This window comes from Pristis pectinata, chromosome 8, assembly GCF_009764475.1.
Source record: "Pristis pectinata isolate sPriPec2 chromosome 8, sPriPec2.1.pri, whole genome shotgun sequence".
In the NCBI taxonomy this organism is placed as follows: Eukaryota; Metazoa; Chordata; class Chondrichthyes; order Rhinopristiformes; family Pristidae; genus Pristis; species Pristis pectinata.
In genome coordinates, this window is record NC_067412.1 from 17,526,369 (window position 1) to 17,546,262 (window position 19,894).

Here is a 19,894-nt window from a genome sequence, read left to right on the forward strand (position 1 = left end):
TAATCAGCGTTCAGTTTTTCAGTATCACAATAAAGGTGATTTGGCATACATTATTAATACTGGTTTAAGACACATAAATTGCAGTTGCCAACTACTCAAATGATATTTATTACTTTAGAATCAAATGCACAACATATGCTGAAAATTGGGACCTCAGAAGGAACAGACAATCATGGTAAAAGCCTTAAATGAATTGTAAGTAATAAAATGTAATAAATGAGAGGATGCAATGAGCTACTGCAGGTGAGGATTATAGGAAAAATCAACTGTTTTGCCTTGCCAATGAATCAGAATAGTATTACTGTTGTATTACTTTAATTGGTTCTTTGAAACAGGCAATGATGTGGGCCGTGTGAATAATTATCAAATGGAATAATGGGATACACTTTCTATGAATGAAATATGTAACGTATCTGAATGCCAAGCAGCACAATTGAAAATAAACCTACATATATATCCTAAATACCCCAAAAATGTACTCTGTAAAAAAAAACACACACACATATATATATGTGTGTGTGTATATATATATATATATATATATATATATATATATATATATATATATATATAAAATATTTAAGAATATATATATTCTTAAAATAACAGCTCTATACTTACACGCAAAATGGAAGCAGGTTTATGAGGGTCTCTTTCTTAGGGCTGGATGTAAACTCTGGGAGCGTCTGTATAATTTTGTTCATTATGTTCCTCAGGTACTCCTGGAGTTGTTTACGACGTTCCTCCACAAACTTTGCATCCTTAAAAGCACATGAAAATGGAAATCATGTAATTACAATACTGTCCTTTTCTTAACAAGGTAATGCTACAAGACTGCTATTAAACTTATGCAACCAATGATAGTTTGTAATCTATACACCTCATCAGCACAGACCAGCAGCCATGATTATTACTTTGTTTTTCACAATAACAGCTGCCTCAGTCCATAATTTTTCCCATGTTAGCAGGAAAGTATACAAGCATCTGCAAAATTATACAGACTGTTTAGCATCAAGAAAGTCCACTTAGCAGGACCTGAACGTGTAAGGGTTAACTGTTGAAATTATCTAATGTAAGACTGAAATAGTGACATTTATGAATAAAGAAAGGTGCTGCTTTCCAATGCAACAAATATTATGGATTCATGGCTAGAAATGCTACAAGTAACTAAGTTTCACTTAAGAAATTATACTGACTGCATAGAGCTCCAGGATTCTCACTTATTGATGAAAAATACGTGAATGTTAATGGCAGAGAGACAATTTTTCTGCATTAAGCTACATTTTGAAAACAATCTTATCCAACTGTAGTTTTTTGTTTTAATGTAATCGAAGTGTTCATAATAAAATGCAATTTTTCAAAAAATTAAATTAAACCATTTTGAACAAAGAGAGATACCAAAGTGGTCACATTTACATTTTCTGTAATTTAGAATGTACTTTTTGTATGTGTGTGCATGCAACGCTAATGATACAGGATCACCTCATGTCCTCAGGTAAAGTACCATTTGGACCATAACTGGATTATTGTTCCCAATTCTGATCATCGCAACAAGAAAATATGAAGATCCGAGAGAGGATGCAAAAATGATGCATAGGAATGGTTCCAGGGTTGAGAGATTTCAGTTTTTATGTTTAGATTGGAGAACCAGAGGATAATGGGGATGTGAAGAAAAACCTTTCTAAGCAGATGGTGCTGGTCATCTGGAAGGGTGGTAGAGGCAGAGCCAATCATTAATTTAGAAGGAACTTGGATGACAAAGAGAAACTTTTCACCCAGAGAGTGGTGAGTACTTGGAACACACTGCCAGAGAGAGTGGTGGAAGCAGAGTCGCTGACAGCATTCAAGAAGTGTCTAGACAAGCATTTAAATTGCCTAGGCACTAAAGACTATGGGCCAAGTGCCAGAAGATGGGGCAATACAGATGAGTGCCCACTGGTCGATGTGGAAACGATGGGCCAAATGGCCTGTTTCCATCCTGTCTGACTCTACGACAATTAATTTGCAGATCTGTGGTAAAACAGCGAGGAAGGGACCCACTGGCCCACTGGACAGCTCTACAGGGTTGCCACAGATTCACTGAGACAAATGACCTCCTCCTGTGCCAATAACAGCTCTGTGATTCTAAAAAGCACTTTAAAAGCCCTGTAGGAAGAATAACATTTTAGTTCTCTTGTCACTTCTGCCGACATTTAAACCCCAGCTAACAAACCAAAATAGATTAAATTGCTATTTTTCTTACTGTTCCTGCATAAGGCCTGTAAAATCACCACATGCAATTTTAGCAACCAATTGGAGAAGTTACAAAGGTATTAGTATGCCCGTGTCAACATGTCCACCTGTTTGTTTTTGTTCAGGTAAACAGTTAAGTCAAATGGATTTTGTAACTAAACGATGAATAGATTTGTGCTAATCCTAACCTAAACAAGCTGCAGGATTTAGTGTGGTTTTAAGTGCTGGTATGATAGGCAGGTTTGTTTATTCTTTAAAGCTAGATTTTCTATGTTGCTGGTTGGGCTTCAAAAGGCACAAGTTTAAATCTCAGAGCACTCATCCTGCTGATCAGTTTTCTACTTAAACTGTTAAGAAGTCAGCTGTAAATTGAGGGGCCTGACAAAATGACACCTAAAATTCTTGTATGGGATGTCATCTTAGGTCCAGTTTTACAGTGAATTTTAATATTTCTATTACTTGCATACATACTATTGTCTATATTCAGGAAAGAGTATTGTTGTAAACAAGGTGCATAGCAATGATAGAAGCACAGAAGTGTACAGCACAGAAGGAAGGCATTTGACTCAGCACATCCACAATGGATCTTTAAGAAGCCTTTGCCTGTGGCTATGTATCAATCTCTGCTTCAAATATTTATCTACTTCTCCATTAAAAAGGTGAAATAGTCTCACAGTCCTAATTGCTTCCTATGGGCATGCCTTCCATTTCAAACAACATGCTGTATAAAGAATTTCAAGCCTACTTTTTGAAGGGCAAAATGAAATTGATGACCCATTGTCACTAGCTTTCCAATCAACGGAAATTATCTTTTCCTATTCAACTCACCATAACACTTCATAATTTGAAATAATTTCTGTTCAATCTCTAAGCCTACTCTATGCCAATGGAAGTAGTTCCACTATATAAAGTTGTGCACCTTCAGCAATATCTTTCCACTGAACGCATACACCCATTTTGCTAAGAAATACATTGCTTTGACTTTTTATTGCATCTGTTACCTATCTGCCCATTTCTTTAAACATGTATCTATGTGGGGCAGCCGTTATTGTTTGCTGTCTACTACTTGCAGCCTAAGTCATATCTTAAAGGACAGTGCATTCCACAAACTAGATGATCACGTGGGTTTCCACCATAAACAGCAAAATGATACTAACAATTAGGGATTCAGTAGAGTCCTCTGCAGGCTGTCTAAGTAAAAACTGTGCTTATAAATTCACAGATAGCTATTCAAGGAGCATCTTACTTTGTGACTTGCCTTTGATGATGAGCGTGAGGAAAATAACAAAGGCAAGAAGCAAAGATCTTATGTAAATCACCATCAGAATGTAGGGTAAAGTTCTCTCAAATCTTTTCCAACATCGTACCTTAAACTAAGCATCACTGGTGCAACTGAACCACTGTGAATTATTTCATTTCCAGCAGGTATGACAAATACAAAATTACTCCTAGTATTCTAAAAATGAATTTGAATCCACATCGTCAAAGTGTCCCTGGCTTGTGTGTATTCATTTTATATTTGTGTTACTCAAAACATTTAGCATTTTATGCATTAGCCATTGCTAAGAGAATGCTATTTCAATAGAAATGCCAGTAATTGATGTTTTTAGTGTGAAAATTGATCATATCAAGCAGAAATAACCCACATGTTTCTGGAACAAATTGCAAATGTCAGATAGACATAATTTCAATGTGAATGGCTGGGTACACAGCAGGTTCCTATCAAATCTTAAACTAAAGTGAAGTATAAATCTACAAATGTGAAAAGACACAAAATTCATAATTAGCATTTTGAACAGCTCAGAGAATAATTTATATGCACTGCACTTCATAATATTTCAGATGCTCAAATTCTATTTTAATTGCAATATATAAAAATTAATGCTTCATTGGATTGTGTTCTAAGCCCTGGTTGAAACCTATTACCTTACAAATAAAAGACTGCAAACAAAACCTGGAAATGGTTCAGAGGTGACACATGTTAATTATCACACTAATGCCAAAGTCCTTCAAGAAATTGCATATTATTGAGATTTTATTGTCAAATTCTGAACTTTCCATTTAAGAGCAATAATTAAGCAAACAGATAAACTAAAACAAATTAGAAGTGTAGAATTCTTATTATTCCCAAGGAATAGAAATGTGATATAAAATACAACCGTCTAGCTGCAAGACAGACTTTTATCATGCCATGTACGAAACCCACAATGTTAACCATGGCTCCAGATCCAATGATTAATTTACAAATTGGCTTTGTAAAGATATTCTTGCAGAAGCTTTCAAAATATATATTGTGCTCTCACCATAACCCTGAGAAAATTGAGTGTGATGAACAAATTGTTGCAATGAAAATTAGGTTCCAATGTCTCTTCTCATAATATTCTGTGAATGATGATACTTCTTATTTCCAACAGTCATGAATATTGAGAAATTATAGAGTGGAAATGATTCTTCAGGATCAATGCTTAATATGCTGAACTTCAAAAATACAGAGTTGATTTACATGTATGAGGATTAGGTAAAACACTTTGGGGGGGGAATAAATTTCTTAATTAGGGGCCATTTTGCCTCACTAATAAAAATGCATGAACACATCAATAATTGAAACAAATAAACTAAACAAAATAATTAATATCTCACTTTCTCCTTTGCCATTTAATCTACAGGGCTAAAATTCCCATTAAAATTAATGAATTCTCAGTGAAGTTTTGCATCCTGATCCAGGTATGGACCAAGCAAAGCATCCAAGTAGTAATTCCCCAGTATAATGCTCGGGAATTGTGGCAAGACTTTGCCCCACAACTGGACTTCGTGGGGAATCCAGAAATGGAGCTCAATGGCACATTCAGCCCCCAAATCTGGCAGGATATCTTAGACTTTCAGATGTGCAAGTCTAGGACTTCAGTATGAATAATTGAATGCCAGTGGTTCTGTTCGGAACTACCAACCACAACCAGCACAATCTGACTTATTTCCTTTGTGTGGTGCTGGAAGGAGCTGCAGCACCTGCACCTTGTCTTGGAGTTGCCACTTAATTTGTTTACTCTTTTCTTTATCTTTAACTTGGAATGGAGGGAATCCTGCCCATTATTATATGCTGGTGAGCAGATGTCCTCTTAGCCAGGCTCAACTTTAAAATAAAACAATATCAAATAAGTAATGCACCTTTATGATAACAACATTTTTAAATGAATTAATAAGATTAAATCATGGTTGCTAATATTTATTTCAATACTAAATTGCAATCAGTATGACAACAGTACCATTGTATAAATTTAAAGAATTTGGTAAATTATTATGTCACATATTCTGCATATGTGATGAATCCTGGAAGCAAAGTAGTGAAAATAACCAGTTTGATCAGATAAAATGGTTTGCAGAGCAGTATACCAAGAATTACATCTTGGGCTTGCATCCAAACTCCTAAATGTATTTGCTAAATTAACATATAAAGAAATATAAAACATTTGTTAATTTTAAAGAAATCTAATATAAAATGAGAAAGTGCTGGAAATATTCAACAGGTCAGGCAGTATAGGGATCAAGATTTGCTGCTTCTATCATGGATGCTGACCAAACTGCTGAATTTTTTCAGCACTTAATGTTTTTGTTACTTATTTTGCAGTTATTTTTCATACTTTCTTACAAGAGGCCATTCAACCCATCAAGACCATGCCAGCCCTCAGAGCAATCCCAGTAATCTCATTAACCCACCCCCCTTCTTTTGCTGTAAACTATTCTCTCACAGATACCTGATTCTACCACCCCATTCACTAGGGATAACTTATAGTAGCCAATTAACCTACCAACCACCACATCTTTAGGATTGTGGGAGGCACAGAGCACCCAGGAAAAACCCATGGATCACAGGGAGAATGTACAAAATTTATTCCAGCAACACCAGAAGTCAGGATAGAATAGGGTTGCTGGAGTGTGATGCAGCAGTACTACCTGTATCACTGTTTTTAACTGGATGTGAATGTACTGATTAAAAGAAAGATTCAATTCAAATTAAGTCAATTCAAAGAAGATAATTTATACAAGGCATCCATTCTAAGTAGCCCCGTCTGTGGAAGAAGATATTTATACAGTGTTACAAGGTCCACTTAACCTGAGGTCATCTGTTCCATTACAACAATCCAGCCAACTGAGATTGACTGATTAGAGATGCCCAAACTATATTACTAAGCCAAGTTTTTGCTGCATCTCATAAGCACTTTTTTAAAGCAAATGTCTAATGTTGGAAGTTGAGTACAACAGTTCTGAATAAAGAGGTAATGCTTTGATGTTTTTTTTAAAATGTTGGATTAGGAAGATGCAAGGGCAACCAAAACAAAACTAACATTTCACACAGACACAAATGTGCTACAAACACCACTGCAAATGAGCAACCATTATTATAATTTTCCACCAATTGATACAATCACGTGAAAATACTGAGAAATGCTTTAATAATGTCTCTGAAATAATAATGCGATCTTTAATACTTATATTTTCCAATAACACAGTAGTGCTTCCTTTGGGACTTACCCAAGTTTCTCCACAAAATACCAAAGCCCAGTGCAGGCAGCTCTGTAAGGCAGTAGTGATATCTTCCTCCAAGTCACTCTACATGGCTGGATGCACCTGCATTTTACTGGTGTCCTCAATTTCTATGGCCTGCCCAACTCACTGGCTGGGAAAACTGCCCACTGAGCCTGCACCAGGTTAAACCCAGCCAAAGTACAGTGGCCCCATTGGAATCAACAGAAAGTAATGGCTGTCCCCAGCATGATGAGCAAACAACTTTTTTCATTTCAATCTAGCAGTTTAAATTTATTAGGAGCCACAAACAACTGCAGATGCTGTAATCTGGAACAACGCTGGAGGAGCTCAGCAGGTCAGGCAGTGTCTATGGAGGGAAACGGAGAGTCGGTGTTTCAGATCAATATCCTTCATCTGGATTGTCTAAATGTACTGTTTTGTATGTTTGAGAGTATTTTTTTTAGTATTTTAAAAAGCAACTAAGATTTTTTTTATTTGCTCTCAAGACTTTTTGAATGTTTATGAATGTCAAAGTCATTCACAAATACCCAATTGCAGGACAGCTTTGATAGTCCGTGAGCTGGAGGAGTGTGGCTTTACTGATTGTCAAAGCCATTCTGAGAACAGAGTCACTCACTCATGCTGAAAGACTGGCTACACTGGGACGTGATGATATGCTGGAATCCAGCTCCAGTAGGAGAATGCACTCAGGAACTTGCTGGAGGAAACAGCTCACTTCAAGGGCACATGGCTGATATCCTGCGGCACTGGAAAGTCTGGCCCATTATCTTTCATCAAGGTGAATAATATAAATTTGATTAAGACCTTTCTACTTTTGAACCATGTATTAGGATCAAGCATTCCAATGTCAGGTCCAACAGATACTGACATATAGAAGGCTGACTGGTTAGACACTGAGGAATAGTAAATCAAGGGTGAATAATTGACCTCAGGCCAAAAGGGTAATAGGAGAAAATTAGAAATGAAAGGAATACATAGGAGGTAGTTACTTCAAGATTTTTTTGAGACAGACATCAGTTATAGCATTTGAATCAGGAAGAAATAAATTGTATTTTTAGCCCTTAAATATTCAGAACTTGAACAAAGATGAGAATGTGGTGATAATTTAGTGGCATTATGGATTGCACTGAACATTTCTTATTTGATATGCATCACTGACATTCCCAGTCATTTCAAGTCTGTTTAGTTCCTCAATAAAAATAACTGCAGTCTGACATTTAAATCTGACTAATTCCGAGGAATGACTGCACTCATACATAGGCAATTAAATCACCTTGTGCTTGTTATTATTTTCTGTAGAAATACATCGTTATGTTAAAACTCTTCCTTTGAAAAGAGCAAAGTAATTTGTGTTAGAAATGCTCTAACATACTCATATCTGTAAAGTTATTTCAGTTGATAATTTTTGATCCTCAAATTACACCAAAAATATGAAGCTAAATAATACCAGCCATACAAAACAAAAATCCACTGGTGCAATTGATCATAGATAGTGAGCCAATACAGTAATAGCTGCTTTATGCTTCCAGTCATTAATATAATGAGCTCCTTAACTTAATATCTTAAAGCAGGATGTGCTGTATTGTGAACAAGTGTCACCACTGAGGCCAACTGCGTTTACCCCAAAACTCCTGGTGGAGACTGGTTCTTCAGAAAGGTATACAGGGGTCAGGTACTGAATCACATTTTATGGACAAAGGAAGATGTGATTAACTAAATTTAATTAAAACAAAATGGAGACAAAGGACACTGCAGATACTGGAATCTGGAGCAACACAAAAGGCGCTGGAGGAACTCAGTATCTATGGAGCATCTATGGAGACAGCATCTATGGAGGGAAGTGGACAGACCCTTTATCTGGACTACAAGTCGACTGTTCATTTTGCTCCATAGATGCTGCCTGACCCACTGAGTTCCTCCAGCACCTTTTGTGTTAATAAAAATAATATTGTGTAAATTTATTGCAATCTGGAGAATTGAGCGCATCCAACAAAACATGTTCATACCTCTTTTCCTTCTCTTTACTAGCAAACTCTTATCAAAGAGGCATCACATGTTGCTGAGACCATGACTTGACTCTTATTCAGCACACAAGGAAAGATGGATCAATTCAGACACACTCAGCTTCAGTTTTACCAAAACACAATGTTCATAATTTCTTCAATGTTCCAAAAATGCTTCAGAGAGGTGTTATCAAACAAACCTGGATGCAGGCCCAAAGCCGTTATCGACAGAATGTATCATAGAGATAGGAATAGACAAAGTGGTTAGGAGGAAAAAGCTCAATAGAACTGGATCTAGCGGGCATGTCCATCAATGCCTGGGTGATAGAAAATGAGAAACACAGAGGGAACAGAAGCAAATGGAGAACATTGGGGACATGGTTGGGCTGAAAGTGGGTACATAGAAAGGAAAAGGCAATGCCATGACAGAAGTTCAACATGAGTACTAGGGAACTGGGAGCTAATGCTGGTCAGCAAAGACCATTATGATTGTTGAGAAGTCTTGGTGCAAGAAAGGACAGGAATAGCAGATTTTTCAATGAATCAATGCAAATGAAGAGTGGAGTGAGAGCATGACAAACATTGAAATAATTAATCCCCAAATTGACAAATCACCAGTAAGCTGAAGATCAACCAGTTTCGATGTAAAAGGGGATGGCAGAAGCAACATAAGTCATTTCTTGAAATAAAGTACCAACCTTGAGAAGCTACAAAACTCTCTGCATACTTGGAATGTAAATGCAGCAGAAACAAAACCAAGAACTGGTCTAGATGAAAATCAAAGAACTGCAGATGCTAGAAATCTGAAATAAAGTCAGAAAATGCTCTAAACATTCAATGGGTCAGGCAGCAGCTGACAGAGGGTCCCGGACCTAAAACATTAACAGTTATTCTTTGTACAGATGTTGCCTAGGCTGTTGAGTGACATAGTCATATAGCATGGAAACAGGCCCTTCGGCTAAACTCATCGATGCCGACTGTGTTGCCCAGCAAGCTAATCCCATCTGCCTATGTTTGGCCCATAGCCCTCTAAACCCCTCCTATCCATGTACTTATCCAGATGGCTTTTAAATGTTGCCAATATGCCTGCCTCAACCACTACTTCTGGCAGCTCATTCCGAATATGCACCATCCTTTGCATGAAGAAGCTGCCATTGATGTCCCTTTCAAATCTTTCGCCTCTGATCTTAAACCTATGCCCTCTTGTTTCCTCTCTGGGAAAATGACTAGGTGCTTTCACCCTGGCTATGCCTCACATAATCTTATATACCTCTATCAGGTCCTACTCCTCAATCTTCTGTGTTTCAGAGAATAAAGTCCTAGTCTATGCAACCTCTCCTTGTAACTCAGACCCCCAAATCCAGGCAACCTCCTGGTTAATCGTTTCTGCACTCTTTCTAGTTTAATAACATCTTTCCTATGACAGGGTGACCAAAACTGTACACAATACTCCAAGTGGGACCTCACCAACGTGTTATATAACTGCATCATAACTTCCCAACTCCTATATTCAATGCCTGATTGACGAAGGCCAGTGCACCAATGCCTTCTTCACCACCTACCTACCTGTGACACCGATTTCATACTCTTGCAAAATTAAGCTCCATTTCCAACAATGAAGAAGGTGTGAAACTGGTTCACATGGCAGCCACTCAGCTTGAAGGCCTTTGCCCACAGGTCATAAATGCTGCCCTGGCACTGGCGGCTAAACCTCAGAGTAAGGTAGCCCAGGACAATATGGATCTCTTCAAAGAATTATGGGAGAAACAAGTGCGTGTGCTGACAGATGCTGTGGATAACATTAATTCCATTGATGACTTCTTGTGTGTTTAAGAGAATCACATCCTCAAAGATGTAAATAAATGTGTTATCACACTCCAAGAGAAAGATGTAGATGGACTAGAACATACAGCTGGTGCAATTCGAGGGCGTGCTGCAAGAGTTGTACATGTTGTTACTTCAGAAATGGACAACTATGAACCTGGAGTCTACACTGAAAAAGTTCTGGAAGCAACCAACCTGTTGTCTAATACTGTTATGCCACGATTTACTGAGCAAGTGGAAGCTGCTATGGAAGCACTTAGTGCCAATCCTGCTCAGCAGCCGGATGAGAATGAGTTCATTGATGCTTCACACCTGGTCTATGATGGTATTCATGATATTAGGAAAGCTGTATTAATGATGAGAACCTTGAAGAAAAATTGGCTCATTTACAGCCTCAGCAAAAGCAGCAAATGAAACAGTTAATTTTAAAATTTCAAGGTTTATTCTCTGATGTTCCATCTGTTCGGTCTCTTAGGTCCCTCTGTTCCATAACACTCCCAAGGGCCCTACCGTTCACTGTGCAAGTCCTACCCTAGTTTGATCTCCCAAAATGCAATACCTCACATTTATGTGGGTTGAAAGCCAATCCTCAGCCCACATACCCACTGATCAAGATATCCCAGTAATTTTTCATAACCTTCTACACTATCTACAACACCACCTATTTTAGTATCATTTGCAAACTTACTATCCATGCCTTGTACATTCACATCCAAATCATTTATATAAATTACAAACAACAAAGGTCCCAGCACCGACCCCTGTGGCACATCACTAGACACAGACCTCAGTCTGAGAAACAACCCTCAACCATCACCCTCTGCTTCCTACCACTGAGCCAATTATGAATCCATCTCTGCCTGGATCCCATGAGATCTAACCTTCCAGACTAACCTGCTATGAGGCACCTTGTCAAAGGTCTTGCTAAAGTCCATATAGACAACATCCACTGTTCTACCCTCATCTACCCAATTGGTTACCTCCTCGAAGAACTCCAAGAGATTTGTCAGACACGACTTCTCACACACAAAGCCATGTTGACTGTCCCAAATCAGACCCTGTCTCTCCAACTGTTGGTAGGTCCTGTCCCTCAGAATCCCCTCCAGCAATTTACCCACCACCAATGTCAGACTCACTGGCCTGTAGTTTCCTGGCTTGTTTTTGCTACCCTTTTTAAACAATGGTACCTCATTAGCCACACTCTAGTCCCCTGGAAAATCACCTGTGGCCAGAGATGAAGCAAAAATCTCTGCAAAGCCCTCTTCAATTTCTTCTCTAGCTTCCCACAGGGTCTGAAATGGATCTGGTCAGGCCCTGGGGATTTATCAACCTTAATGCAGTTTAAGGCCTCCAATACCTCCTCCCTGCGAATTCATATGTGGTCCAAGACAAGACCACTCATTTCCCCCATTTCCTTAATTTCCATTGGTTTCTCCACAGTAGAAACTGAAGAGAAATATTCATTAAAAATCTCACCCATTTCCTTTGGTTCCACCCGCAGCCATGCTGATCTTTAAGAGGACCAATTCTCTCCCTAGACACCCTTTTACTCTTAATATACCTACAGAATCTTTTGGGATTTTGCTTCACCTTGCCTGCCAGATCCCTCTTGTATCCTCTTTCTGCCCTTCTAACTTCTCTCTTAAGTGCACTCCTACACTTCTTGTAGTCGTCAAGAGATTCACCAGTTCCCAAATGCTTATGCACAGTGTATGCCTCCCTCTTTTTCTTAACCAGAGCCTCAGTATCTTTCATCAACCAGTGTTCTCTAAACCTGTCAGCCTTGCCCTTCACCCTAACAGGAACAAGCCCTGAACTCTTTGACATCACACTTTTAAAGGCTTCCCACTTTGCAAACAATCCTTTCCCTGCAGACAGTCTCAGCCAATCAACCACTGCAAGATCCCGCCTGATGGCTCCAAAATTTGCTCTGCCCTATTCAGGACTTTAACCTGTGAACTGACCGTACCGACCAAGTGTTTCCAGCATTTTCTGTTTCTCGTTCCTCATCTGGCTCGGGCTGGTAATGGACTGACAGGCAACTGAAGGTTGAGGCCCTATGCCACATTTCAGTCTGGGAATGTTCAATATCCAGCATGAAAATACAATTGACTCTGCTGACATTTTCAGTTAGAATTATTGACTGTACAAACTGTTTTTATCCCTGATAATATCTTGGCTGAACTGTTGAGGGCCAGCTCAGTGGAATTATCTAGCCACTCCTAAACACGCTACGCTTGTGCAGTTACAAGTCCTCCACCAGCGAAGTAGAAAAACAAGCAGAATAAATGAAACTGACCATTAACACCAATCAGACTTCTTCAATTCATAAGCAAAATTAACAGTATTATTATAGAATCAGCCAAGGTTGACCTAAAGCACAGGATGTGGCCGTTCGGTGCATCATGTCTGTGCCGACTCTCTCCAAGCTGCTTATTACTGATTCTGTCAGCTTCCTTTAGTTTCATATCTTACCATTCCTTTTCTCCAAACATTGGCTTAAGAGCTGTTTGCGAAAAGAGATGTGTAACTCTGTTTAACATTAAAGCACCATTCAGCTAAAAATGACACCCAGGTGCCCTACCATAGCTGAGGTCATGAGGAAAATTGTTCATCTGAAGGAGTTGTACATGACATAAAGAAGAGACTCAGGATTGTTTAGGTACAATTATCCTTCCTCAGAGCAGTATCCCTAACCAAATCATTTTTAGCAGCTTCTTCAACAGATTTCTTTGCAGATGAGAAATGAGGGGCCTCCTGGCTGATTATTCTATACTATAGTGCTCTGTTTCTCATAATGGAACTGCCCAGATAAGCCTGCAGCATCCAGACTTGGGCTGATAAATTACATGGTGGAGCCAGCAGAGAAAAGGATTTGGTGCGCCATCCCATGTGTAAGGCTGATTCCACTGAACGTGACACCTTAGACCTCATGCTAAAGCATAGCTAAAGAAATTTGGTTTGTCCCCTTTGACTCTCACCAACTTTTACCGATGCACCATAGAAAGCATCCTATCTGGATGTATCACGGCTTGGTACAGCAACTGCTCTGCCCAGGACCGCAAGAAGCTGCAGGGAGTTGTGGACACAGCCCAGCGCAACAAGGACACCAGCCTCCCCACCTTGGACTCTGCCTTTACCTCTCGTTGTCTTGGTGTAGCAGCCAGCATAATCAAAGACCCCACCCACCCGGGACATTCTCTCTTCTCTCCTCTTCCATCGGGTAGAAGATACAGGTGCCTGAGGGCACGTACCACCAGACTTAAGGACAGCTTCTACCCCACTGTTATAAGGCTATTGAATGGTTCCCTTATACAATGAGATGGACTATGACCTCACGATCTACCTTGTTGGGACCTTGCACCTTATTGCACTGCACTTTCGCTGTAGCTGTGACACTTTACTCTGTACTGTTACTGTTTTTACCTGTACTACATCAACGCACTTTGTACTAACTCAATGTAACTGCACAGTGTAATGAATTGATCTGTACAATCGGTTTGTAAGGTAAGCTTTTCACTGTACCTCGGTATAAGTGACAATAATAAACCAATAAACCAAATACATGTGAAGTCTAAAAACTGGCATGGCTCTCACATCCAGCCACCTCAAAGTGTGGCTTGAGGTGCTGAAAAATTTTTACATCTTGTACACGAAAGAATGTTATGATTTCCTGATTATTTTTGTTGACGTAAAGAGGTACTTGCCTATGGCAAGGACAGAATTTTCTGATTTGGAACCATGAACCCTCTTAGGACAGGAAAGCATTATTTTCCCTGTATACTGACTCAGGACTAGACCACAGTACTCACAATTATTGAGCTTTTCCCCTTCCCACAGAAATCTGGGTCAGAATAATCCCAGAAAACAACATTAATGACTTTATGAAACAAAAATATCCTAACCAAAGTAAAAAAAAATTAAATACATGGAATAGAACTAATACGAGTGGCCTGGCAGCTGCGCTTTCCTTTGACATCTGGGCTCTGGGTTTAAATACAGCCCAAAGCAGTGGCATTAAAGTTTAATGCGAAATGAGTTAGGCAATTCTGCAGAAGAAATGCCAGAAGAATTGCTCTCAAATGGAGTCTGTGCTCAGACAGAATGCTGTGAACGGAAAAAGCTAATACTAATTAAACTATGGAGGCTCATACAAACAAAACATTCCTTACCATGGATCGAAGAAAATCTGCAAACCCAGAGACACCTCGTTAAGAGGGACTTAGTAGTACCAGTGTGTGATCCATTTGTTAACAAAAATTTAATGAGCCAGGGAGTAAACAAGCAATCTGGCATGTCTAGTTTCCAGTATTTCAATGATATGGAAGCTGGCTGGGGATTATGAAGGTACTCTCACTTCTTCGTTAAGTTCTAGGTCTTTTAATCTTTCTTGTAGGAATCTTTAGGTAAAAATGCAGTTCTTTGGCTATGTAGAAGAGTGCCCTTGTAAAATCAAAAGTACATCATGGAGAAATTACAGGAAGTTTCTATGACAATGTCAGACTTTTAAGTATTTCACTAGGATGTCTGTGTTTTCCTATATCAAGGGAGATGTCAGCTAGTCCAGATAAAGCTACCCACATAGAAGATGAATTCACTGAAGAACAAATATCCTTGAGGAACAGATAACCCCACAAATAATGCTGATCGCCCTGAAGGCTACCTGCAGTCTCCCAAAGGAAGACAAGGTATCCAACTCATGAACATCAGAGAAAATACTGTCCAAGTTCTGGAAACATTGCTAACTACAAGCATGACGGGCCAGACTTTGTTGGAGTGTGGCATAACTTGGTAAATCCCATTAATTCAACTTCCTTGCGCACACTTAAGATAGAATTGTTTTGCCAACAAAGTTGCTGGTAGTGAAAGATTATGAACAATGCAGAAATGTGCAACAAGCATCTAGAACCCTGTTGAACAATGGGACTAAAGAGGCATCTCCTTAATGAATATGATTTAAGAACTAAGAAGAGAGGAAGTAAAGAGGGAATGAGAATCAATTAAGTCGACGTTAAATCAGATACAGAAAAATATAGGAACAGAAAGAAAGATGTGATTTATAACAAAAATAAATCATTTAAATATAAAGTGTGGCAATTTCAAAATAGAGTCACACAGCACGGAAACAGGCCCTTTGGCCCAACTGGTCCATGCAGACAAGATGCCCATCCAAGCTGGTCCCATCTGGCTCATATCCTTCCAAAACTTTACTATCCATGTACCTGCCCAACTGTCTTTTAAAAATCGTTATTGTACCTGCCTCAACTACTTCCTCTGGAAGCTCATTCCATATACGTACCACCCTCTGTGTAAAAGTGTTGCCCTTCAAGTTCCTGTTAAATCTTTTCCCCTCTCACCTTAAACCTATGCCCTCTGGTTCTTGATTCCCCAACCCTGAGAAAAAGACTGCATGCATTCATCTTTTTCATGATTTTATGCACCTCTATAAGATTATCTCTCAGTCTCCTATGCTCCAAGGAAATCACCTCTCAGTCTCCTATGCTCCAAGGAAAAAAGTCCTAGCCTGTCCAACCTCTCCCTACAGTTCAGTCCCTCAAGTCCTGGCATCATCCTTGTAAATCTTTTCTGTACTCTTTCCAGTTTAATAACATCTTTCCTATAGCAGGGTGATCAAAACTGAACAGAATACCCCAAATGTGGCGTCACCAGCATCTTGTACAACTGTAACATAACCTCCCAACTTCTATACTCAAATGCCCTGACTGATGAAGGCTAGCATTCTAAAAGCCTTCTTCACCACCCTGCCTACCTGTGACTCAACTTTCAGGGAACCATGTACATGCACTCCTAGGTCCTTCTGTTCTACAACACTCCCCATTACCCTACCATTTACTGCTAAAGTCCTACCTTGATTTGACTTTCTAAAATGCAACAACTTGCACTTATCTGAATTAAAATTTCCTGAGAGAATTCACAGCCTTTATGTTTGTGATACCACATTTTAAATTGCTTAATTTCTGGACAATAAAGGTTGATTTATAGATGCTAACAACCCCAACTTCTTTCCAATCCCCCCCCCCCGACACCTGTTACCCAGTTTCTCTCTCTTCCCCCAGCTGCTTCCACCTACCCATCATCCACACACTTAACTCACTGGGTCTTCTATTCGCCCTCCCCCACTGGTTCCATCTGCTTATATCATCCCTTGCCTTACCTCATTCTACTGATCACCTTCCTTACTTATCTGATTCCAGAATCTGTAGCTCTTTGTTGTCTCCACTTATCACCTTCCAGTCCCTGTCTCAAATCTCCCCTCCCCTAACTGGCTTCATCTGCCCATTATTCCCCTTCCTTACCTGGTTCCACCTATCACCTGCCAGCTTCTGCCTCACTCCTCCCCTCACTTCTTCATACTGGCTATCTCCCTCCTGCACTCTCAGCCCTGATACAGGGTCTTGACCCAGAATGTCAACCATCCCTCTGCTTCCACAGACCCTCTTGAGTTCCTCCAGCAGTCCCTGGAAAACATGAGCCACTTCTAATATCTTGGGAATCACCTCTCGATGAAGGCAGTTGTCAAATGATGAAATTCATCATCACCTGTAGTGCACCAGCCTTAAAGCAGCAAACAATGTGCAAATGCAGGAACTTCATGAAAATGGAGAAAACAAACAAAGCACCAAAGGTGAAAACATACTAAACTCCCCAATGCCAATATCCTCTTTCCAAAGATACAAAATCAAAAACACTAAATGAATAAGTGATACGTGTATTCAAGTACATTTCTACAAAATGAAAGCAAATTAGGAAACTCGCCAGTATTCACAAATTACCTTTTTTTTTACTACTATTGCATTTGAGACCCAGACACTTGTAAGGCAAATCCCATATCCCTTGAGATTGACATGCATCTTAAAGGTCCTTGTATTTTAAAATCTGAATGCCTTTCCATTTAGATTCTTGCAGGGAAAAGGAAATCACTTAAATCATTTAAGCAGCTCCCTTTTTTGGATTAATCTGCATTAACATGTTATACATTCTGTGGACAATAAGAAGCAATAAACTACCCAGAAAATGGAAGGATTACACTGCAGTACTTGTCCGATAACATAATTATCCTTCAGGGTGACCAATATCACCCTGACTAAAACCTGCATCATGTCTTTGCCTTGCACTCCTTCTGGCAAATTCCTAATATCAAAAAAATCTGGACAAAGTCTAACTAAGTTTAAACACTTTATATTGTCAACTGTACATAGATAATATATAAAATATAATTATATAAAATGCCAAAAAAAGGCAGAATGCTCAATGTATCTCAAATGTTCTTATGTCAATGGGAGTCACAGTTACCACAAATGGTATATTGTGGTACAAATGATTTTATGCAATGCTCCTCTGATATACCTGCAGCCTTAGAATCTAGCATTTTCAAAATAATTCTTTATCTTTCTGACCTCTTTGAAAATATAGTAAAAGTTTTGGTGAGCAGCACCGTGACATGCTGCTCACTGAAACTTGGCCGTTGCATAAAGCTGTTTGGTGATTGCAGAAATTGTGTGTGCCTTGTGAATGAATTGCATTTCCCCCCTCTCTGCAGCCCCAACAAGCAATTTCTTGAAATTCAATAAAACCTTAAAGACCCACTATCTGACTACTTCTTCTTCAGATTAACCTATCCTATCACATTTACTAAGGTAGTTGTATTTTTTTTAAACACAATTGCAACTGTACATCAACAATTTTGTTGCTGAAATAAACCTTTGGCATTTTATTGGTTTATAAAGTTACTTCTTAAATAGTAATTTTACTTGAGGGTAAAAGGCTGCACTCGAACAAAATCAATTAGCCCTTGTTTGCCCAGTATACAACAACCAAAGACTTTTAAGTCAGATAGAACTTGAAGCTTTCTCAGTCGCATTCTGCAATGTTCCAACGGTGCTCCATGAACAAAGCAGCACAAAACTGCAAAAAACAATTTCTCTTCACCTGTTCTTCATGAAGTGATTAACTGAGACTTGAATGAAAGTCAATACCATCCTCTATTTGGTACTAATGCTGCAAGGACAACATGCAGGAGGGTAAAATTATCAGCCCACATTGAGAATATCAATGTCTCACACCAATACTCATCTTTTTCATTCCAAGTCTCGTTACTATTAATTTCCTATGAGCCTTGGCAAAGTGAATTATAGGCTTGGAGGAAGTGGACCATTTTCTCTATTTGTGTAATTTGGTGTGTCATTTGGAGGTTAATGTTCAGGATGCAAATGAGTTCACTCAAGAACCTCTAATGCCAAATTCAGGACTGCCGCTGCATTAGCTTTTTTTAAAAAAAAATTGAATTGCCAATGCCATGTAATTACCAACTAATGCTGAAACAGGAGAAACATGGAATGGAGTTCACTTGACCATCATCTCTTATAAACCCATTCTTCCCTCTTGTCCACAAAATGGTTTTATGATTAAAGAGAGAGTTACAAATGGATTTAGCAGGTTCCATTACTTTAACTGCTCATTATGTTTACCTAAGTAATTTAGGGCAATAAATCACCATCTCAAAAATGAAATTCATTCATGTTGCATCAGATTACTGGGCAAAAATTGGAGTTCGAGGGGCAATTTACAGATGAAATCCATCATGCCTGATCCTGGCGATATGTGAAACTGGACACTGCCCTCTGGACCTGCTTCTTATGCTAAACAGATTCCTTCCCCTTTCTAACACAAGTAACCCAGTTACAGGTTTAACAACCATTGATAAGTTTTAATAATTATTTCCTGGTGCCAGGTCACAATTTATCTAACTTACTGCATTCAGTTTCAGAATGTGCCCTGGTGAGATTTAAATCTATGATGTCTGTATTATCAAATTCATTACCATTAAGAATGCTGAACCCTACGTGAGATATCAAATGTGACAGGTTTTAATTTCTTACACAACAGGCATTCTTGTAATAAAGTTGTTTTAAACTGCACTATATTTGAAAAAGCTTTTCCCATTAATGCTCTACTTGTACAGATTTCTGAAAATGCAGTAATTCAGTTCCTACGGGTCTGGAGCAAGTGTTCCAATTTATTTTTTTTATGTAGCACATTGATGGTGATAACCATCAGTGGCAAACATTGCTTCAATTCATTCTTGCCACAGAATTAAAACACAACATGAATTTTAAGTGGGTGTTTGCGAACATTACTTAAAAGTTAGAATCAAGACTAAATACACTGCAGGGATGTCAATCTACAGGAAGAAGGAATGAGCCAAGAAATGTGTGTTGCCATTGTGTTGGAAGGGAGCTACCCAGTTTAGTTCCACCTTCCAGCACTGG

General features: G+C 38.9%; 1 protein-coding gene across 2 annotated transcripts in view; it reads right to left on the minus strand.

Moving 5' to 3' along the window:
• snx29 (sorting nexin 29) overlaps positions 1–19,894 on the minus strand; it is a 423,313-nt gene that overhangs the window by 45,828 nt on the left and 357,591 nt on the right. The window contains exon 20 of one of the 2 annotated variants that reach the window (XM_052021671.1): positions 622–761. The exons of the other annotated variant lie outside the window; for it this stretch is intronic. Within the exon in view, the coding sequence (XP_051877631.1) occupies positions 622–761 (140 nt within the window). The remainder of the gene's footprint in view (positions 1–621; positions 762–19,894) is intronic. 2 annotated transcript variants of the gene reach the window in all.